A 21,732-nucleotide genomic window follows, 5' to 3' on the forward strand; every position below is an offset into this window, starting at 1 on the left:
CCACCCCCATCTCTCTCTCTCTCTCTCTCTCTCTCTCTCTCTCTCTCTCTCTCTCTCTCTCTCTCTCTCTTTCTCCTTAGATAAAATGTAGTATTGTGAAGCTATAATCTTTAAAGCCAAGAAAAATCTCATCTCTTACTAACCAGCTGTGTAGGTAACTCTGGAAACATCACTTAAACCCGTTGTCAGTCACCTCATCCCAAAAAGTGTCCATTGTGAAGATAAAATAACACACAGACAAAGCAGAAACTTAACAGACGTTGGTTTCCTTCTTCAATTCACCAAGTTATTTTTCCTCTCCATTAAAAAAAAAAAATCCTCCTTGAAGGGAGGAGTGATGGTTTGAGGGTCAGGTGTGGGGCTGGAGAGAGAAACCATCTCCGCTTTTATTACATCCTCTACCTCCAGCCATGTCTTCAGATGATATGCCTGTGGAAGCCAGAACCAACCAGGGTCACCAGAAGTAATCTCAAGGCCATTTCAAAGTCATCTTCAGGCCGCATCAAGGTCATTTCAAGGTCATCCCAAGGTGTTGGTAATTTCCAGGAAATGCTTCACAAAATGGTTGCTCTGACAGCTTCAGGAAATGCCCCCCCCCCCCACCCCTGGGAGACTTGCCCGAGTCGCTGTTCCCTCCAGGAAAGGCACCGTGAGCGCTTCTCAACCTTCTATGTGCACCTGAACCGCTGGAGACTCTGTACTCCACATGGGCTTCCAGATGCTTCCAAAGCTGCTGATCTCGAGACCGAACTTTGAAGAGTGAGCTTCCAGGGGACAGAAATGAAGATCAGGAGCCGTGGCCTAAATGAGAACCTTGGATCTGTTGCTGGTGAACTTGGAGGCTTGGGCACAACACTTGCCCCGCCCCAAACTCCATGTCCTCATCTGGAAAGCGGGCCACCATCATCACACCACCTCCAGCTGGTGCTGGGAGGCTTCCATGAGATCATCCAGGGGAGATGGTTGTCTACTGGGAGGCACTGGGACGTGTGAGCTCTCGGCATCTCTTCCAGTTCCCAGCCCCGCACTGTCCCTCTTGCGTGGCCTCACGTGGCAGATGTGGCAGGATGCCTCTCCCATCTGCTTCGTAAGCACATCCCCGCATCCAGGGACACTTACCTCCTGTAATGACAAGAGTCCAAAAAAGGTGGGAGCGGGCGCTAAGCCTCCTCCCCGAACATGTTGGTGTGGGCAGGGAGCTTGGTGGGAGGTCTGGGGTGTGGCCCTAACCAATGGAAAGTTGGTTACAAAGGTTGTGCCGGATGGTGTCTGCACCAATAGGACCTGTGAAACCAGGCCACTATCCAGAAGAGCCTCCTCCTTCTGAGGGGATGCGGTGATAAAGAAATTACATAGTTATTTGAGAGGAACATAAATAAAGATTAATAGGTTAATGAGTTATTTTCCTTTCATTACTAAGCTATTGTACTTTATTATAATTGCTTTGCACTCATTTAATTAAATTTGAACTAGGGCCAACACGAGATAATTTGTTTTGCCTGCACTGAACAATGAGTATGCAGATTGGATGTGCTGAAGCAGTAATCAGCCCTCTGTTTGCAACACTTTCCGACTCGGAGTAGACATTATAATTGATAATTTGATTGTTGCGGCACTCTGTGCAATATATTTTAAAGCAACATTAACATAATGGAAATTATGTTGTGAGCTTAATCTCAGTGTTTCACTGAGAGGTGATTATCAGGCTCCTCCGTGGAAACCAGTGAGGGTCTGATAGCCTTAGATCTCTCCCTGTTCTCTTCTTAAGCTCTCTCTCTCTCTCTCGCTCTCGCTCTCGCTCTCGCTCTCGCTCTCGCTCTCGCTCTCGCTCTTGCTCTCTCTTTGCCTCTCTTCCTCCCTCCCTCCCTTCCTTTCTTTTTAAATATATTTATTTTTATTGATTTCAGAGAGGAAGGGAGAGAGAGATAAAATCATCAATGATGAGAGAGAATCATCAATCAGCTGCCTCCTGTACGCCCCCTACTGGGGATTGAGCCCACAGTGTGGGCCTGTGCCCTGACCAGGAATTGCCCCATGTGCCTCAGTCGGGGCTCAGCCATTGAGCCACACTGGCTGGGCCACGCTCGCTTTCTCTTCTTGCCGGCTTCTCTGGATACATTGACATCAATCACTCCCCAACTGCGTTTCCTAATGTGGAGACCTGTTCCCATCCGGGACATTGGGGAGCAAAAGCAACCAAGGTCCTTTCCCCCAAACACCAAATGAGAGATCACTCACGGTGGTCACTGCCACCGCCCGCACCACGCTGAGCACTGTGGGTCAACGTGATGGCTAATTCCCAAGACCATGGGCCATGACCTCTTTGCGGCATTTCTGCCAATCTGGGCAGACGAGGAAAGAGTAGCCCACATGGTCTCTGTCTAAATCCCCTTCTTTCCTGGCAGCTCCAGACGCCTTCCTGCAAAGATGTGGCCTTGATCCTGACGAATACACCAGAGGACCCATCCTCTGTGGCCCGCCGGTTTTGTGGCCCAGCGTGGACACGCGATGTGGCCGCCTGTAGACCCTCCCGGCTGCAGATCTGGGCACAGGCGGGAGACCTCGAGCCCAGGTGCCTTCGGGGGAATTTTCCTCACTCGGTTTCCGTGTTTGTTTTGGGAGGGAAAGCACCTGTGCGTGGTTGGAAGCGACTGTGTTTGTCTTGGAAGGGCCTGGGGAGAGGGCGCCGGTGTACTTTATCCTCCTCCGAACGGTCCAGGCCCGGAACGCGGGGCGGAAACCTAATTTCTCTGAGGAAGACCCTGCGTTTGCATCTCTTCGCTGCTTCTGAGGCCCGGGCACCTCCACGCTGGTCTTCAGTCAGGTCTTCCAAGCTCCTGCGGGCCCCAGGGGGATGCTGCGCCCACAGCGCCCTGTGCGATGTAGTCTTTCCTCCCGGCACTGATGCATCAGCGCTGGCTCCGAGTGCCTGTGCTTTCCCTGGGGAGAAAGATGGAAAAGGAACCAACCAGAAGGCCGCAGGACCTGGGGGGACCACAGGCAACGGCGGAAACGGTGTGTCCTGTACACACGATTCACCAGGTGCCTTCATGTGTGGGCACTCACGGGCCCTCCAACCCCGAGAGTCAGGGCTGCCTTGCTCATCGCATGAGGAGGACCCCGAGGCCCAGGATGGTGGGGTGACCCGCCCCAGGCACAACACTCAGCTCTGCTCCCCCCAGCCCAGTGTGCCTGCCCCTGCACCACCAGGAAGTGTCCCCGTTCCAACTGGCATCCTACTGGCCGTTTCCCCGTTGCCTCGGCCGTTTGGCTCCTCTGGCAGCTTGGCAGGTGCCAGGGCAGCTGTTGTTAAAGACATTGCGACAGACGAGGAAACCGAGGCGGTGACGTCAATGGGCATGAGGCAGGGGAAGGAGCGCACCTCACCCGCCTCGCTCTTTCTGTTTCTCTGGGGGGGGGGCACTCTAATATACTCCCCTCTTTAAAAAAATAATATATCTTATTGATTTCCGAGAGGAAGGGAGATGGAGAGAGAGGGAGAAACATCCGTGATGAGAGAGAGTCATTGATCGGCTGCCTCCTGCACGCCCCCTCCCTGGGATGGAGCCTACAACCTGGGCTTGTGCCCTGACCAGGAATCGAACCCTGACCTCCTGGTTCACAAGTTGCTATTCAAACACTGAGCCACACCAGCCGGGTGACCTCCCTCTTTTTTAAGGAAAAATAAAGGGACAGGGAAAGGAGAGAGCCGAGAGCATTAAACCCCAATCTTGCTCACTTTGCCAGTTTGGAAACATCAGTCCCAAATTCCTTCCCCTCCCCCCCCCACCCCACTTTTCACTATGAAAACAAAGAATGCTTTAGGTTTTCAAGTTATTACATGGACTCCTTCGTTACTCTTCTCAAAACAGCTCAGAATACAGGACAGGCGGATGGGAGGGTGGGTTCTTCCCCTCCAGAGAGAGTCCCCGCACCAGCAGCGGAACCTACAAGCCCACTGTCAGTCAGCGCTCAGAAACGCAGCTGAGTGTGAACCCCAGACTGCTTGGGATACCAGTGGGGGCCCCCCTAAACCTCCCCGGAGAATCGGGGAGCACCGGCCATGTGCCAGGTGTCTCCTGGGTCCTTTTTCCAGGAAATCTCACAATCCACAAACAATTGCTAGGAGGGCATGTTGCTGTCCCCATGTCACACTGAGGAAGGGGACACAGGGTTAGGATGTCTGGTCTGACTCCACGGCCCACCTGGCCTCACCAGACTGATCCTGCAATAGGAAATAACAAAAAGTCCTGTCGGGCCGGTATGGCTCAGTGGTTGAGTGTCGATCTATGAACCAGGAGGTCACGGTCAGGGCGTATACCCACTCAGGGCATTTGCCTGGGTTTGGGGTTCGATCCCCTATGGGGGGACATGCAGGCAACACCCTATCGATGATTCTTTCTCATCATTGATGTTTCTCTCTCTTGCTCCCTCTCCCTTCCTCTCTGAAATCAATAAAGATATTAAAAAAGAAGAAAGAAAGAAAGAAAGAGTCCATAATACTCCCCCATTCCCAATAATTATAAGGCAGGATGGTTCCTTAATCCATTTATTCCCAGGGTTGCCTCCTGGGCGTTTGGGGGTGGCCCTCAGGTCCTCTGGGATTGCCTGGAGGTCAGATAATATTGTGGTCATCCCAGAATCTTCAGCTTTGTAAAAGAAGCGACCTCATCCTGCCCGCAGCCCGGCACCCACCGGGGTCAGCTCCTGCTTCTCTCTTCAGCTGATGGTTGTCACGCTCAGTGTCCCTTCCCAAAGCCAGTTTGGACTGAGGGAGGCACATGAAGGAAGCAGAAGGCCCACGCCACGCCCTGGACATGTGTACCAGGAGAGGGGTAAACATTAACCAGAAGGCAAACACGGAAAGGCCAGGAAAAAGCCAGTGGGGCCGGGCAGCAGTAGCTAAGCTCACGGGCTTGGAGATCAGCCAAGGTCTTGGTTCAAATCGCTTCTCGGATACGTTCTAGCTGCGTGTGGTTAGGCAAAGTGCTTGACTGTTTTTAGCCTTAATTTCCTCTGGCCATCTGGGGGGATAATAACATAGTCCTGGTCGTGTTAAATAATAGCGTGTGCAGTGATTATGGACTCCGTGGCTGAGAGCTGCCATGACATGCAATTAACCAGCCATGAACCCCTGCTCAGGCTCTCTCCTCCCAAATGGCCTAGCGGTGCTCACATGTCAGGAGACAGGGTCACCCTGGGGTTTTTAGGATGGGATCCCTTCGAACGCCTTGAGCCTGTTCTGTGGCCACTCATGGGGCTACATCGCCTACCATGTATCTCTCATCCCTCACAATAAGAATGGCTCCTTTAGGACGAGCAAGGGAGATGATAGAAGCTCCTAAGGAGGAGACTGCTGTGGCCACCGGACACCATGTGTGGAGGGGGGAAGGTGGACAGGACTCCAACAGAATTTTAGAAATATATGAAGGGTGGCCTGGCCGGTGTGGCTCAGTGGTTGAGTGTCAGCCCATGAAGCAGGAGGTCACAGTTCGATTCCCAGACAGCACCTGCCCAGGTTTCGGCTGGATTCAAGGTAGGGGGTATGCAGGAGGCAGCTGATCAATGATTCTCACTCGTTGATGTTTTTTTCTCTCCTTTCCTTTCTCTGAAATCAATAAAAACATATTAAATTAAAATATATATATATAGGGTATATAGCCCTAATCGGTTTGACTCAGTGGATAGAGTGCTGGCCTGTGGACTGAAAGGTCCCAGATTCGATTCCAGTCAAGGGCATGTACTTGCTTGCGGGCACATCCCCAGTAGGAGGTATGCAGGAGGCAGCTGATCGATGTTTCTCTCTCATCAATGTTTCTAACTCTCTATCCCTCTCCCTTCCTCTCTGTAAAAAATCAATAAAATATATTAAAAAAATAATATATATATGCAAAATGGACTCTGGGGAGAATGCCAACCATCGATTAATCCAAATCCCGTTTGGGTAGGGACATCCCAGTGAGCTGATGCCATGCAGAAATGGAAAGTGCAGAGACGGGGACTCAGGGGCCACAAGACTCAGGAAATCAGCTCCGGGTTCCCAGCAGGCAGGTGACAGCTGACAGCAGTCCTTCCTGAAAAGAGAAAGTGGGGGGATCCAATGGGACGGTGTGCGCCATCTGCCATGAATGCCCGATTCTGGCCGGGGCACAGGCACCTACTGTGCCGTATGGGAGCCCTTCCCATGAAAAGGAGATTGTGCCATTCATGACACCCGGTGCCAGGGTGAGGGGAGAGGGGGCTAGGAGGAGGGGGGTGAAACCAGGCTGGTCTTCCCCAGCCAAGGGGAGGCTGAGGGAGGGGATCCAGGGGGTGACAGGAGATTCCCGAGTGAGAACAGAAGAACCGCTGACAGGGCAGCTGAGTTCATGGGCCTTTCTCCCTGCCTCCCGCCCACTCCCCCGAAACCCGGGGAGAGGCAGGGCGGCCTGAAAGAACTGCCTGCAGATGAGGTTCGGTTCCTGTGTGGGCATTTCAACAAGACGAACATTTCCCTAGGAACGGAACCGGTGTGGCTCAGTGGATAGAGTGTCAGCCTGTGGCCTAAAAGGTCCCAGGTTCGATCCGGTCAGGGGCATGTACCTTGGTTGCGGGCACATCCCCAGTAGGGGGTGCAGGAGGCAGCTGGTTGATATTTCTAACTCTCTCTCCCTCTCTCTTCCTCTCTGTGAAAAATCAATAAAATATATTAAAAAACAAAACAAAATCATTTCCCTGGGAACAGAACCGAGACTGGAGGATGCTGCGTTACAGAATTCAGGCAAAGGGGCCTGCGTGCAGCCACCTGCTGATGAGGAGGGGGTGACCTCCGGTGGCTGGAGAAAAGGGAAAAGAAACCCGGGAGATATCGGAGTGGAAGGGTTATATGCCCTTGGCCCTTGACTTTGGGGTGGCTTGCTTTGGGCTTGGGGTGCTGGTGGTTATGATGCTATGGGGACCCCCTTGTGCTTCCTCCATCCCTGTGGGAAACATGTTCCCCGGGCACCTCCTGATTCCCAGAGAAAACGGAGCACAGGGAACAAAGCAGAGCCCCGCCCTGCCCCACCCAGGTGAGACCTGGCCAATGAGACCTGCGGAGACCAGGAGGGAAAGACATGGGGTTAGAAGCCAGCGCAGCCTTCACGTGGCTTTGGCAGACTAAAACATGTAGCTACCAAGAATAGATTTCCTCCCTTTTACATCTGAAGGCTCTTCAAAGCGATAGTGGCCCCTATGATTCCCCGCAAACATGATCATTTTGTTCCCATTTATGTCCGGTATTGATAAGGGTTCCTTGTGTGACATGCCCCTCCCCCACCCTGTGCATAATTGCTCACTCTTTCACCCAGAGCTGAGCACACAACCCTCCAGGGGTAATAGGCCTCTCACAGAACCTTCTACGATCATCACAGCCCTTCCAAGGAAAAGGGTACGTCATGCTGTGGCTTCAAATCGCTTTAAGTAGTCATTTTTAAAAAGCAGCTCCCGTCATTGGATCGCGTTGAGCTGTGGATTCATTAAGACTCTCAGTTCTGCTCTGATTCTATTGCTGACCCTGCCCTTACCCGGCTGATTTTTTCTGATGTTAAAAACAGATACTGTTACCCTTACATCCTATGGTGGGTTTTGACCTACTAACCTGGACTGTGAATACCATCTGAATCCTTATTCTGACACCAAAAATAGCGACTATTTCTTCTGCCTTTATGCCACCCCGTAAATTTGGTGAGCACGCCTGCTGTGTCGTCATTCAAATCACAGAAGAAAGACTATTGAACCAGACAGAGGTAACGATAGACCCTTACTTCCTGTTTCTAGAGACTTCCACATTGAGTACGCGCATGCAAGCCCTTCTTGATGGTACCGTCATCTTGTCTGTGTTTTGGAATGTTATCCACAAGAACATGGGGAGTGACATGGCCAGAAGCCTTGCTTAGATCCGTGTGGATTCATGAAGACACTTAATAAAGAATGGAAATCCGTCAGTGCAGCATGATCTGCTCTTAGAGAACCCATACTGGGGCCTAGTGATTAGCTCCTGCTTTTCTGGTTCTTTCCTCTATTCTTGGGTACCATTCCAGAGTAAGATTTAATTCACAACCTAAATCATCAAGGTTAATATGACCATAGTGTTCAGCTCATTATCAGCAACATGTTAATAGGACTCGCATTTCTGTTTTATTCTTGTCAAAATGTTAGTTCTATGACTTGAATAGTTAATAAATGGAAACATTGTTTAAAAAATTATGTGCAAAAGGATAGTGAAAGTAGGTCTCCCCTTCTCAAGTCTATCCTTCTGTTACTGGTTTCTTAAGTCTCTTTCCAGAAATAATCTATATTTTTTGCATTTGTGGGTACCTATGCGCATACTGGTACACACAAACACACACACAAGCACACACATGCTACCTTCTCTGCTTTCTGTATAGTGTCTTCCACCATGCTGGGTACTTCCGAGGCTCTTGCTGGCATGAAGTCACGAACACACAAGTGAAGGGGACCTGCTTCTCCCCAGGTACACAGTGTGTTGGAACCCTAATCTGTGCTGGCGGGAAAGGCAGGAAGCAGCTGTTTGCCTTGCAGGGAGTGGCCGGGTGATGTGCCTATGCAAACAGCCATGAAGCCAGGTGTCCTGAGGAGCCGCGGGGAGAGAACACACATTGATTCCGCTCCTCACTGCAATGGCCCAGACACCCCGGCTTGTCCTTCTGCGTTTCCCTGGGGCCTACCGGAGTGGGCACCGGCCTTTGTCTTCTGACCTGCCTGGGTAGATGGCTAGCAAAAGCAGTGGAGCAGCTACTTCAAAAGCTGGTGTGGACCTGAAAAGACCAAGGTAGCAAAGTCAACGATAACTATTGAAAGAAGTCAGGGCAGTGGTTGGCAAACTCATTAGTCAACAGAGTACAATGATTGAATATCACCAGTACAATGATTGAAATTTCTTTGGAGAGCCACATTTTTTAAACTTCAACTTCTTCTAATGCCAGTTCTTCAACAGACTTGTGGTATTTTGTGGAAGAGCCACACTCAAGGGGCCAAAGAGCCGCATGTGGCTCATGAGCTGCAGTTTGCCGACCACAGAGTTAGGGGAAACATAAAAGAAAAAAGATCTAAACTCGGGCCTCCAACACACAGCATGGGAGAGGGGAAGTAACCACTTGAAGAATGAGTGAGAACATAACGCCTATCCACTTAAAATAGACTGCTATCTGTATTGATATATATATAAACCTCATGAGAACCACACACCAAAAACCTACAAAATATACACAAAAAATCAAGAGAAAGCAGCCCAAATGCAACGCCAAAGCAAACCATTAAACCACAGAGAGACCAAGAAAATGAAAAACAGAGAACTGCAAAACAACCAAGAGCTACTTACCAATGTGGCCATAAGTGCCTGCCTATCAATAATCACTTTAAATGTGAATGGACAGAATGCTGCCATCCAAAGACCCAGGGTGGCTAAGTGGATCAAAGACGTGACCCATCGACATGATGTCTAAAGGAGACTCATTTCAGATTGAGATGAGGAGTGACCCATAACATTGTCCAGGTCGATTCTTCCCACGTTTCTGCCCCCCCCCATTCTCATCTTTGCATGTCGGCCCTGACTTCAGGCTAGATCCTTTCATGCTGATGAGATGGTGATAACCGTTGCAGGCATGACATGGTCCAGAAGACGAAATGATTATTTACTCTCGAGAGTTTATTTCCAACAAATAAGGAAACCCTTAGAAGCCCTCCCACACTCTTTTGCACATGCCTCATTGACCAAAAATGCATCATAGCCAAAGACTCAACTCATCTCTGGCATGGAAATAGGGCCATTATGATGATAGGATCTATCCTGGAGAATGATGGCCCCATGGGAAGAGGGTGGGTCTACATAAAATAGGGTAGGCTAGGCAGAAAGAAGGAAGAATGAGCCTGAGTAAGTAACCAACAGTTCCTTTTAAGTGATATATATATATATATATATATATATATATATATATATATATATATATATATATGCCATACAAAAACTTACAAAATATACATAAAAAATACATTGTATATGGCTGTCAGACTGACCAGTAGTTATGACATGCACTGACCACCAGGGGCTGATGCTCAGTGCAGGAGCTGCCATAATGTGCACAGACCTGGTGCCAAAATACCAATACTCAGCTTCCCCCAAGCAGGACACAGGTCCTGCAACACCCCCAGAGTGGCATCCCACCAAATAGCAGCCAACACTGCCAAGACCCCATGGTGCAAAATGTGGTCCACAGCGCAGCCCAGCCCAGAAACAGTTGCTATGGGCGCCGGATAATGGCCTCATGTAGTAACCCAGCTTTCCCTCCCTAAAGACTAGCCTCCTTGGAGTTTCTTCAGCCATGACAGGACCTGCTTTATAGCCAAGTGCAAACATTTTACACTCTAACTACATGTTTGTAAAGCATTTTTCATATGCCTCATCTCATTTGATCTTCACAGAAGTCCTGGAGTTGGTAGATAGGAGACTCGGTAGAATCCAATTTTCTTTTCATTAGCTGGAAAATAGTGATTTTAAATCACTTTCTAAAATAGTGATTTAGAAAGTTTAGAAATTTGACTGAAAAGAAGTAAGAAATGGTGAAACTTGAAAATGACTTCATGTTTTCTCACTGCACAAAATATAGTCAAACACTGCTGCAGTTAAATATTTTACCCTTTGTTCTCCCTGCATGATCTACAATAATAATCTGTACATGTTGATATTTACTGCTGTGTTTCTGACAATTACCTGAAAGAGAAGTTGGGGTGCTTCAGTGGGCTGGAAAAGGTTTAGCTACATCAGAAAGCAGGTCTAATTAAGCAAGTTTATTCTATATTTATAAAAGGCTAAGTTGACTTACACATGTATGATACATATAAAGCTCTAGCTGGTGCCAATCACAGGCATGTATTTAGATCTGTTGTTTCCGATCATGAATTTGGTTGACACTTCTATTATAGACAAAGGGAAAATAGTGATATTAAAATATTTCTTTTAATTAATTTTCTTTCAATGTGCACAAATCCATGCATGGGGACACGTGTGTGTGTGTGTGTGTGTGTGTGTGTGTGTGTGTATGGAGCATACCAGTGCTCAATTGTCTCAGTGACATGGACATGACATGTGTCACATGATCCCTTCGCCTACTGGCAAGAAAGGCTAAGAAAGACACGGTGGGGGTGGGTGGAACAGCACATGAACATTTAGTACGCAGTCACTGTCTCTGCCATGGGATTTTGTGATAAACTAGAGGCCCAGCACATAAAATCATGCATGAGTTAAGTAGGGTCCCTAGGTCTAGCCTGTGATCAGGCCAATCTTCCACCCATTCATCAGTCCCCAGTTCTGCCCCGCACCCCTAGCCAGCCAGCCAGTTCCCCTCACTGGCCCTGGGTCCCACCCCATCGCCACCGCTGCCAGCCACTCAGTTCCCCTTGCCAGCCCCCACCTCACAGCCACTGGTCGAGTGTTCATTGCAGTCGTTACACTTATGGTCACTGGCCTTTTATTATAATAAATACCCCCGATAAAGATTTGTTTCTTTATTCACTTATAAAGTTCTGCTATCCGAGGAGTGGTTAGAGAAGCATTGTTTTAATGACAGCTTCCGCTGGGGGCGAAAAACTATCATATTAACCTTGCGTTCGGACTGCGGGTATACGGAGGCGATAAAGAATAACAAGTCAATACTGAGGAAAGGTGACACTTTTATTTCTTTGCCCTGCAGTGATGCAGTGGAAAGAAGGGATCTCAATTTACATCCTCTCTCCTCTGTGCTGCCTGTGTCTTAAGCCAGCTCTTTAGCCTCTGAGAGCCCACTGCGTCCTCTTCAAAAAGGAACAGCCTGGCCTCTACCTCAGAGAGCTGGCATGAGGATTAAAATGTAAATATATATATAAATTTATATATTAATTTTAAAAATATATATGGTGTCCCCAAAATGTCTACACTACCGCCAGAGGGAAGCGATGCTGGCAGCGGGGGGATGGAAGGGTACTCTTGCACAAATTCCATGCATCGGGCCTCTAGTAAATACATAAAGCAAATATGAACAAACATAAAGGGAGAATTTGACTTCTGGTTTCAGTGAGCAGCTCTTCCTACATAAGAGAAAAATCATAGGGTCACTTTATATATATATATATATATATATATATATATATATATATATATATATATTATATATTTTATTGATTTTTTACAGAGAGAAAGAGAGAGGGATAGAGAGTCAGAAACATCGATGAGAGAGAAACATTGATCAGCGCTTCCAGCATACCCTGCACTGGGGATGTGCCTGCAACCAAGGTACATGCCCTCGACCAGAATCGAACCCAGGACCCTTCAGTCCGCAGGCCGACACTCTATCCACTGAGCCAAACCGGTTTTGGGTACACTCAACTGATGTTTCTTTCTCTTCAGATTTAACCCATTGAAATGAATAACTATTCAAAGTGTGTATACATTTTGGGGGGTGGGACTTCCTGTGTGCGTATATACAGGGTGTGGCAGAAGTAGGTTTGTAGTTGTGAGTATGCAAACACTGGGTTTATTTTTGGGTTATTTCTCAGATGAGCCAGAAGCAGGGAGAGGAGGCAGTCGCTGGTAGCAGAGCCAGAGCCCAGGGCAGGGACACATGTTGGGAGGTGTCCCTTCTCACTGGTTCTACAGTGAGGCGCCAGCTCAGAAGAGCCTCCCGCCATGGTGGTCTTCAGGCCCCACCTGCTCCGGGTTTCTGGGGTGGGGGGGTGTTCTGGGGAGGAAGGGAATGGCAGTGCCATTTCACTGATAAATCTAGGGGGCGCCGTCCACACTGCGTTTACCTAATGGAAGGAAGTTGTGTCCTCCTTTCCTACCAGTGGCCTTGACCAAGAGGCAACATGTTCTTCCTGAACTACTCAAGACCGTCTTCCTGTGGGCTGTCTGTGACATTTACCGCTAGACACCTCATGGGATAGAGAGTAGAAACATCGATGAGAGAGAAACACCAATCAGCTGCCTCCTGCACACCCCCACCGGGGATGTGCCCGCAACCAAGGTACATGCCCTTGGCCGGAATGGAACCCGGGACCTTTCAGTCCGCAGGCCGATGCTCTATCCACTGAGCCACACCGGCTTCGGCTGGGCTGAAATTTTTAATATTCTTTTCTCCATCATGTTGTTGACACAAGACATACTGTGTAGATAAAACGAGATGATTTTTACCTGCTGGCCCTAAAGAGTAAAGCTCTCGGCTAGCTAATTTTACATTCTTGTAGAAAAAAAGCACAAATCCTCTCATCGAACCGCTCACACATTGACTATTCCGGATTGTGGCTCCCAGGACCTCCACAGAAGCCAGGCTGCATGGGCAATGGGACCCTCGGGACCAGGGCTCACCAGGAGGTGGCTCTCTCTCCCGGGTCAAGAGGTCAAGCCCCGCCACATCCATGCTGCTGAGCTGCTCTGTTGTCAAGAACACAAGCGGTCATTTATTGTCATTTTCCTGTTTCTAACTGCGCCGCCTCCACTCCCGGGGATGGGCTCCGCGAACAGGTGGCAGGATACGGGGAGGAAGCTTGAACTGAGTCCAGGGAGCGGCTGGGCCCGTCCTGCAGGGGAGTTGGAGGAGTGAGAGATTCCGTCACCACGGGATGCGCACCTGGCCGATGGCTCCAAAGCAAACAGTCCTCTGTTTGGCGAGCGCAGATCTGTGTAAACGAGGGAGATTACAGAGCTGCTCATCCTCCCTGTGATTATCTGCAATGGTTTCCCGTTTCTTAAGAAACCCCATCTCTATGAGACTCGGTTCTTTCCCTCCGTGATTGTTACAGGGAGGTTGTCCTGCGGTTATTAAAAACAACAGGCTTGCCAAAACCGGTGTGGCTCACTGGATAGAGCGTCGGCCTGCAGCTGAAGGGTCCCAGGTTCGATTCCTGTCAAGGGCATGTACCTTGGTTACGGGCACATCCCCAGTGGCGGGGTGGGGGGGGGGTGCAGGAGGCAGCTGATCGATGATTCTCTCTCATCGGTGTTTCTAACTCTATCCCTCTCCCTTCTTCTCTTAAAAAATAAATAAAATATATTTTAAAAAATAAATAAAAAAATAACACACTGTGTATCTGAAGCCTGGGAGCATGGTACTTACCAAAGAGAGGATCTAACAGGGAGAGATATTTGTGTGCAAGATCCAGAGACCTGTCAGAGAAGGGTTTAAATTACTATCTGCCTACTGATATTCTCTCCTCCATGCTCCTATAGCTGTCCCTTGTGAAGAATAAAAAATGGCCTGGCCGGGTAGCTCAGTGGTTGACCATCAACCTATGACCCAGGAGGTCACGGTTCAATTCCTTGGTGGCAGGCTCGATCCCCAGTGTGGGGCCTGCAAGAGGCAGCCGATCCATGATTCCCTCTCATCATGGCTCCTGTCTCTCCCTCTCCCTTCCTCTCTGAAATCAATAAAAACATATTTTTAAAAAATGAACTGCCCCCAACCCCCATCCCTAAGAGAGCCCCTGAACCCTCAGCTTTCATTGGTCAGTCCATGGAGCTTGTGGGCAGCAAGGCAGGGCCCCTCCTTCTGGAAGCCCTCTGAGCTTCCCGCTGTTCACTCGGGTTAAACCTCCCCTCTCATCGCTACCTTTTTCTCTTTGGGGAGAGAAAAAAAAAAATCTTTTCCACTCGAGCAAAATAAAGACTGCCCGGTATTTGTGTGTTCTGGAGGGTAATTATAAACAGCATCGTACACTCCCCTGGCTTTGATGCTTATCTCGAAGAGAGTTCCATGAAAATAAATTGTTTTTATGGAAGCGGAGAAAACCATTTGATAAACGCTCTGCTCTGAAAATTGTTCCTGCAAAAGAGGTCACCCTTCCCCTTTAAGAGAAATGGAATGTGTTTCAGCAGACGGGCAGGACCACGGCCGAGGCTGTCCCTGAGTGCAGGATACATATGTGTTTAAGGCAGGGTGTAAACACACGGAGGAGGGCACACCTCCCGACAGTGCGGAGCGGAGTGGTTTCCACAATAGCTCTATCGGAGAGCCACTCCGGCCACGGGCAGTGCTGGCTGGTCTCCCTGGCCCCGGGAAGGGGTGCTCAGCTTAGTACTTCCCTGGGCCTGGGGTTTTGGGGAGCCACCATTCCATAATCACTACATATCTGTTAGATCCGATGGGTGTATTTGTTCTGAGTGAACGTAACAGTCAACCTGGAAAATGATTTGTTTTCTAGAGCATTTCTGGGCCTGGTAACAGAGACCAACGTGGCCCGAGTGAGTGGCAGTCATAGGAGATTCAACCTCATGGCCATAACTGAGTAGGTATTTATTATCATGTATGGAGAGTTCTCTTTTTCAAAATATATTTTATTAATTTTTTTACAGAGAGGAAGGGAGAGGGAGAGAGAGTTAGAAACATTGATGAGAGAGAAAGATCAATCAGCCGCCTCCTGCACACACCCCACTGGGGATGTGCAGGCAACCAAGGTACATGCCCTTGACCGGAATGGAACCTGGGACCTTTCAGTCTGCAGGTTGACGCTCTAGCCACTGAGCCACACCAGCCAGGGGCCCACATGAAACTTGCTTAAGTGTCACAGAGACGCGTTGTACAGATACTAAGCGCCCGTGCCGGATAGAAACCCTAGGCTTTATGACACGGAGTCAAATTCAGATGTAAAACCAAGCATGAGACATTTCACCAACATCATGTATTAGCTGTTACTATGGGAATAGAGGAGAGGAAACTTGAGTAGCTCTGGCCTGGTTAATTTCCATTTGGACTTGCTGTTAATTTGGCTACATTACAAATTGCAAGCGGGGATCATAATATTTGGATAGGACTTTTCATCACCAAAAAACTCAAGAAAATTAAACCGTATCTAATGCTTAATAGTATCCTCATCGCATCTGGGAGAGCTGGCCGCGGGAGTTCAAGGACTGCTCGCAGGTCCCTCAACACGGGGGTCCCGGTCAGATCGTTGGTTCTATGACTCAGCATTTCTCGTGGGCGACTTTCTTGTTCAATTTGGAGCCAGCTAAAATAAAGAGATAAAGTTTTCAGAGTTCTGTCAAGATGTAAAATAGCTTTCCCATTGCACTTTGTGTATTTTTCTCTCTCATTCTTCAGAGATTCTTGGATGGTACAGCCTACTCCATTAGAAACATCAAGACCATAAAGACCAAGTTTTGATCCAAATCATATAAATAGCCGACAAGATTTTTCTTATTCCCGGGAGTTATATTTTGGCTGCATAACCGATTCTCGTGCCGCTCTCATAAAGCAATAACTCATTGATCAGCGTACATGCAAAGCGTGTCTAAGCTGTGTTCTTGGAGGATTTTCTTCCAATTCAGGGCTGACCGAGTACAAAGGAAACCTTTGTCTGTGGTGTTTCAGAGTCATAATTGCTGCCAGGCTGAAAAAGGCGATACCCTTACGATGACAAATAGCAGGACACTTACAGTTGATGATGACAATTTTTAAAAAGCATCGTTGTCACGTTTTTAATGGATGGTCTGCAAATCTTCCAGAACCCTCAAAATGAGATGGTCTCCTGAATGCCATGGAGAGCTTCATCAGATCGGTTCTAAAGGAAAGGACACCAGTTTGGCTCAGTGGATAGAGCGCTGGCCTGCAGACTGAAGGGTCCCAGGTTCCATTCTGGTCAAGGGCATGTATAATACTTTGGTTGAGGGCGCATCCCCAGTGGGGGGTGTGCAGGAGGCAGCTGATCGATGATAACTCTCTCGTTGATGTTTCTAACTCTCTATCCCTCTCTCTTCCTCTCTGTAAAAAATCAATAAAATATATTTAAAAAAGAAGAAAAGAAAATTAAAAAAGAAAAGGACACCTAGTTCTATTTTGAATGCATACAAAGGCTGGGGAACAGCAGAGGGCAAAAGGCCCCCGCACCCCTCCCCCACCCTGATGGTTTGTTACTATCTGAATCTGAGGTCCTGGGTTCTTGCTTCTCAAATCTTATGCTAGCCAGGTCCCCTGGAAAAGATATTCCACTTTTAATACATTGTTCCTCCCCTCTTCCCTTCCCCTTTCTCCCTTCTCATGGTTCCTAAGTGAACATTTATTTACTGCAAACCACCTACTGGTAAGTTCCACGCCTGGCCCCAGGTTCTCAGGAAACAATCATGCTGGGGTGGGGGTGAGGCTTGAACAGCCTGTCCTGCCCCCTCCCCCGGGGCTTCCTTCCACAAACACCAGGGAGGCACGGAGCTTGGCAGCCCTCTTGCTGCTGCGAATATGGGGATGTGTTTATCCGGCCTGTCCCTCTCCATAGTAGTAGCCGAGTCAGGCCAGAATCTCCAGGGGACTGCATGGGACAGGGCACATGTGCATGTTTGCATGTGAATGTAAGTGTGTGTGAGTGTGTGCGCACATGTATGTGTGTGGAGTGTCCAATCCATCTCCATGAAGGACTTCCATGTGTGTCATTGGGGACCTCTTTCTCATTCACCAGAGCCTCCAACAGTGTCTGGCTCAGAGCAGTCACCCCAGACAGCTGTCTGAGTGCTGGGAGGTCAGCAGCTTTCCCAAACCACCTGTGTCCGTTCTGGTGATTGTTGCATCCTAAGGGCCTCGACATACATCTATATCTTCAGACGAATCGCAGTTGCCTTTTCCCTTCTCCTCACTCCAGATGCACACTCTGACTTTGCTGCCTGGACCTCCTCCATCCCCCATCACGCAGGAGTCACTCCTGGAGCCAGTTTCTTCCCCAAGGCCTTTGCATCTGAACAGGGAGGGGATTTTGAGGGGACGGCTTTCCCAAAACAACGGCCCAGAGGTCATATGGGACATGACCCTGTCTCCTCAATTCCCCGAGTCTCCCAGGAGCCTAGCTTCCCTTTTCTGGGCTCCAGGGCTCCAGGTTCAAGGCAAAGACACCTAAGTGTCCATGCAATTCCTGGTCTCCCAGCTAGGGGGGTTGCCACTGTGAGCATCTGTATTCCTGGTCCTCGGGGTATGATGGCCCTGACAGATCGAGCTTAGACTCGCTGTAACTTTGGAGACCCTTCCCTCATCCTCTGGAGTCATCAAGCTGCGATTCCTGAGGAATGCCAGTGTGCCAGGAAAAAAACTCTGCTTCCCAATCTGATGGGCCCCTGGGAACAACTATTGGGGGGGGGGAACACCCCAAAACCAACCACCACCGCATTTCTCTCTTGGTACCTGTGGCCGGCAGGCTGTGTCTGTGCTGTGGCCAGATGCTGCCTCCACCCCATCTGAGACATCACAGTGAGACTGGAAAGATGCTCTCTGGCTAGACAACAGGTGGCCACTGCGGCCTCCAGCTCTGATTGGCGGAGAGGCCAAGGGCATGCCCAGGGCCCAGAGAACCCACTCCATGGGGTGCTGCCCTGATGCTGTCTCCGCTCACTGCCAATGCGTGCAGCCCGCTGGGCCGTTAGGGAGCTCCGCTGGGTTGCCCGTGTTACCTGGGGACTCTGGAGGGGAGACCGAAGCTTATTTTGTGGGGGGTAGTTGGCGGGGTGTCAACCCAGGGACCATGTGGGCAGCTGGTCCCTTCCTGAACACACACTGCTCCCCGCTTGGTCCCCGGGCACGCGTTTCTGCTAAGAGAAGCGCCGATCCACACGTGTTCACCTAACGAACGTTTACCTTCCGCTGCCCGGTCCCAGGAAGATGCCATCCTGGGAAGGGGCCTACACAGGTGTTCCGAGCCCAGGGGCCCTTGTAGGATGCTCCGGCTGGCAAAGCTCAGGCCCCGGGCCAGCAATGTGTGCCCCTGGGACCACGTGCCGGTGAGTGGGCGCTAAAATAAAAAAAATCTGTACGTGCCACCTGTCCTGTTCAGTACCCCCTGAATCACCACCCTGGGGAGGGGCTACTGGGCATGGGACACTTTCCTGGGACCCCATTCGTTGTTCTTCAGGCTGGTCCCATAACTCAAACGACAGGCAACAGAGAAAAATCAAACTTAGTACATGCACCATTGGGGGATTCACATGAGCATGGAAAACCTGAAGACAGCCAGGGGGAACGTGGGAGATGGCACGTTGGAGGGTCAGTGGGTGGGGGGTGGGGTGGGGGAGGGGGGTAGGCCAACAGGTGGCACAGTTCTGGCAGGGCCACCTCGAGGCAATGCAGCAGGGACAGATTTTGTGCTTGGATCATGGGGGAGGGGGCCCACGGATTTCCTATGTGGGGTCACTATTCGAAGGGTCTCTTCCTGAGGCATTTGCCCCCCCCCCCCCCCCAATCAGGTGAGGGGGAAAGAAGGGGACACGCTGGTCCTGAGTTTGCTGGGCTTTAATTGTTTTCAGCTAAAAACAATCTGCACATTCCAGAGCCAGGCCAACCCCAAACACCGCTCCCCACCTGAGGCCTCAGCTCTGAGCCAAGTCCCCACCTTGGCCCAGCTGGGGGCCAGACTCCTGAACCAGGCACTCAATCCCAGGGCGGGGACGGGAGTTGGGGGGGGGGGGGAGGAGGAAAAAGGGGGCATGTAGCTTAGAGCAACAGGAAGAAATGAACTAGGGGGGTGTGTGGCTGAGTGCAGTGCCAGGAAGTTAGCCACCCAGACAGAACCTTTAGGAAAACGGGGACATGTTCCCTCGGCGCAGCTAGGGATCCCCTTAGACCCAGGGACAAAAAAATACAAACAAGAGCGAAGCAAACACGAAGGGGAGGCCTCCAGGCTGCCCACCTGGGAAGGGTCAGGCCCGCCTTCTGCCACAGGTGTGTGGGGGGGTAAGGGGTGCTGCTGCAGGACTGGGTGCTCCCGCGGGGGTGGGTGCTGCTGCAGGAGTGGGTGGTGTGCAGGAGTGGGTGCTCCCGCAGGAGTGGGTGCTCCCGCGGGCTGGCCGCCGGCTTAAGTGCCTCCTGCCAGGGGCGTGAGTGGGGTGAGGCGGGGAGTGGGGTAGGGGAAGCCAGGGACCCGCACCCACCGGCGGAGCAGGAGGCGATGGGAAGAGGGCGGGACGGGCGCAGCCGGCACGTGGGTGCGAGTGGCCGGAGTCGGGGGTCCGGCCTCGGGGGCTGCACCGGCGGGAAGGCCAGGGGGCCAGGGGGGGGGGGGGGGGGGCTGGCTGCGGCGGAAGGACAGGGGCGCCCGGGGTTGGGGACAAAGGGGGCCGGAGGGAAGGGGGCGCGGACGAGGGAGAGGCCGGGCTGTGCGGGGCAGGGCCGGGCTGGGAGCGCACCGGCGGGGCGGGCGGGCGGCCCAGCTGCCAGGGGCGGAGCGGCGGCGCGGGGAGGGGCGGGGAGGGAAGGAGGGAGAGGAGGGGAAGGGAGGGGAGGGGAGGGGAGGGGAGAGGAGGGGAGGGGCGGGGAGGGAGGGAGGGAGAGGAGGGGAGGGGAGGGGAAGAGGGGAGGAGAGGAGGGGACCGCGGCGGCGGAGCAGGAGGGGGAGCGGAGGGGAGGGGCCGGGCCCCTTGTCTCCGCGGCTCCGCGGCTCAGTCCGCCCGGGAGGAGGAGGAGGAGGAGGAGGAGGAGGTGGAGGAGGAGGAGGAGGAGGAGGAGGAGGAGGAGGAGGTGGAGGAGGAGGAGGAGGAGCGGCAGCCGCCGCCGTCCCAGCCTCGCCCGCCGCCCGCCCGCCCGGCCAGCGCACCTGAGCGCCCGCAGCCCCGGCCCCGCGCCCGGCCCGCCGCCTCCCCGGTGCCCGGCCCGGAGCCCGGGGGGCTGGTCCGGGGCCTCCGCTCCTCCCGCTCGCGTGGCCGCCCTTTGTGTGCGGCGGCCGGGCTCCCGGACTCCCGCCGGCCCGGCGCCCTCCGGCCACCCGCCCCGCGCCCCGACGGTGGAGCCCGCGGCGCCGAGGGAGGCGGGCGCCCGCCCCGAGCCCCGGCCGGCCCGGCATGGACCTGCGCTTCTACCCCGCGGCCGGGGACCCCGCCGGCCTGGACTTCGCGCAGTGCCTGGGCTACTACGGCTACGGCAAGGTGAGCGGGGGGCGGGGGCCAGGCCGGGCACCCCATCCCCATCCCCATCCCTCCTCCGCACTTTCTCCCCTCCGCCCTCTCCCCCTCCGCCCTCTCCCCCCATCCCCTCCCCTCCCCTCCCCTCCCCTCCCCGCACCTCCGCTCCGGCCAACTCTCCTCTGCTCCGCCGGCCCCTTCCCGCCCCCTTCCTGTGCCTCTGGGCACCCCCTCTCCCTGCCCCTGCGCCCCCTCCTCTCCTGCCCCCCGCACCCCAGCCCGCCGGGCTCCTCTCGCCCCGGAGAAGCCGGGCGCAGGGGCCGGAGGGAGGCGGGCGGCGCGGTCTTTGTTGTTGTTATTGGGGACGCAGCCGGGCCCCCGGGGGGCAGGGCGCGGGGCTCCCCGGGGCTCGGGGTCCGAGGACCTCGCCGCCCGGCTCCCAGCCCCTCATCCCGCTCCCCGGCCCCGGGGACGGAGAGGAACAAACTTTTGAGCAGCCCCGGTGGGGAGGGGCGGGGGCGGGCGGGACCCTGCAGGTGGCTGTGGCCGCCCCTCTGCGGGCGCCGGGGACTCTTCAGCTGTGATGTTTGGGGGGGGGGGGTCAGGTGTGCCTTTTGGGGAGAGCGGGGTGGGAGACCCGCACGCCACGCCCTGGGTTCCCCCCTCCTCCCCCCCCTCTCTGGGCGCCTGGGGGGGCCGGGCATTTCTGGATCTCAGGAAGGGCCCCTGGGTGCGGGAGCCCCAGCCCTCCGGCCAGGGCGCGCGGACTCGGGGTGTCCCTCTCTCCCTCCTCCCCGAAGCCCGCGGGGCCGATCCTCCCCCCCCCCCCCCCCCCAGCGACCTTCGGAGGCAGCGCTGCG

The 21,732-nt window shown here is 52.5% G+C and overlaps 1 protein-coding gene across 2 annotated transcripts in view; it reads left to right on the forward strand.

Annotated features, from left to right (window-relative positions):
- The first annotated feature begins 20,747 nt into the window (after positions 1-20,747).
- Positions 20,748-21,732, forward strand: part of TOX3 (TOX high mobility group box family member 3) — an 85,136-nt gene continuing 84,151 nt past the window's right edge. For both annotated transcript variants that reach the window (XM_036440765.2, XM_045582877.1), the window contains exon 1: positions 20,748-20,896. In XM_036440765.2, coding sequence (XP_036296658.1) covers positions 20,813-20,896 — 84 coding nt within the window. In that variant the 5' untranslated portion in view covers positions 20,748-20,812. The remainder of the gene's footprint in view (positions 20,897-21,732) is intronic.

Source organism: Pipistrellus kuhlii, unplaced genomic scaffold (assembly GCF_014108245.1).
Source record: "Pipistrellus kuhlii isolate mPipKuh1 unplaced genomic scaffold, mPipKuh1.p scaffold_m20_p_17, whole genome shotgun sequence".
NCBI lineage: Eukaryota > Metazoa > Chordata > Mammalia > Chiroptera > Vespertilionidae > Pipistrellus > Pipistrellus kuhlii.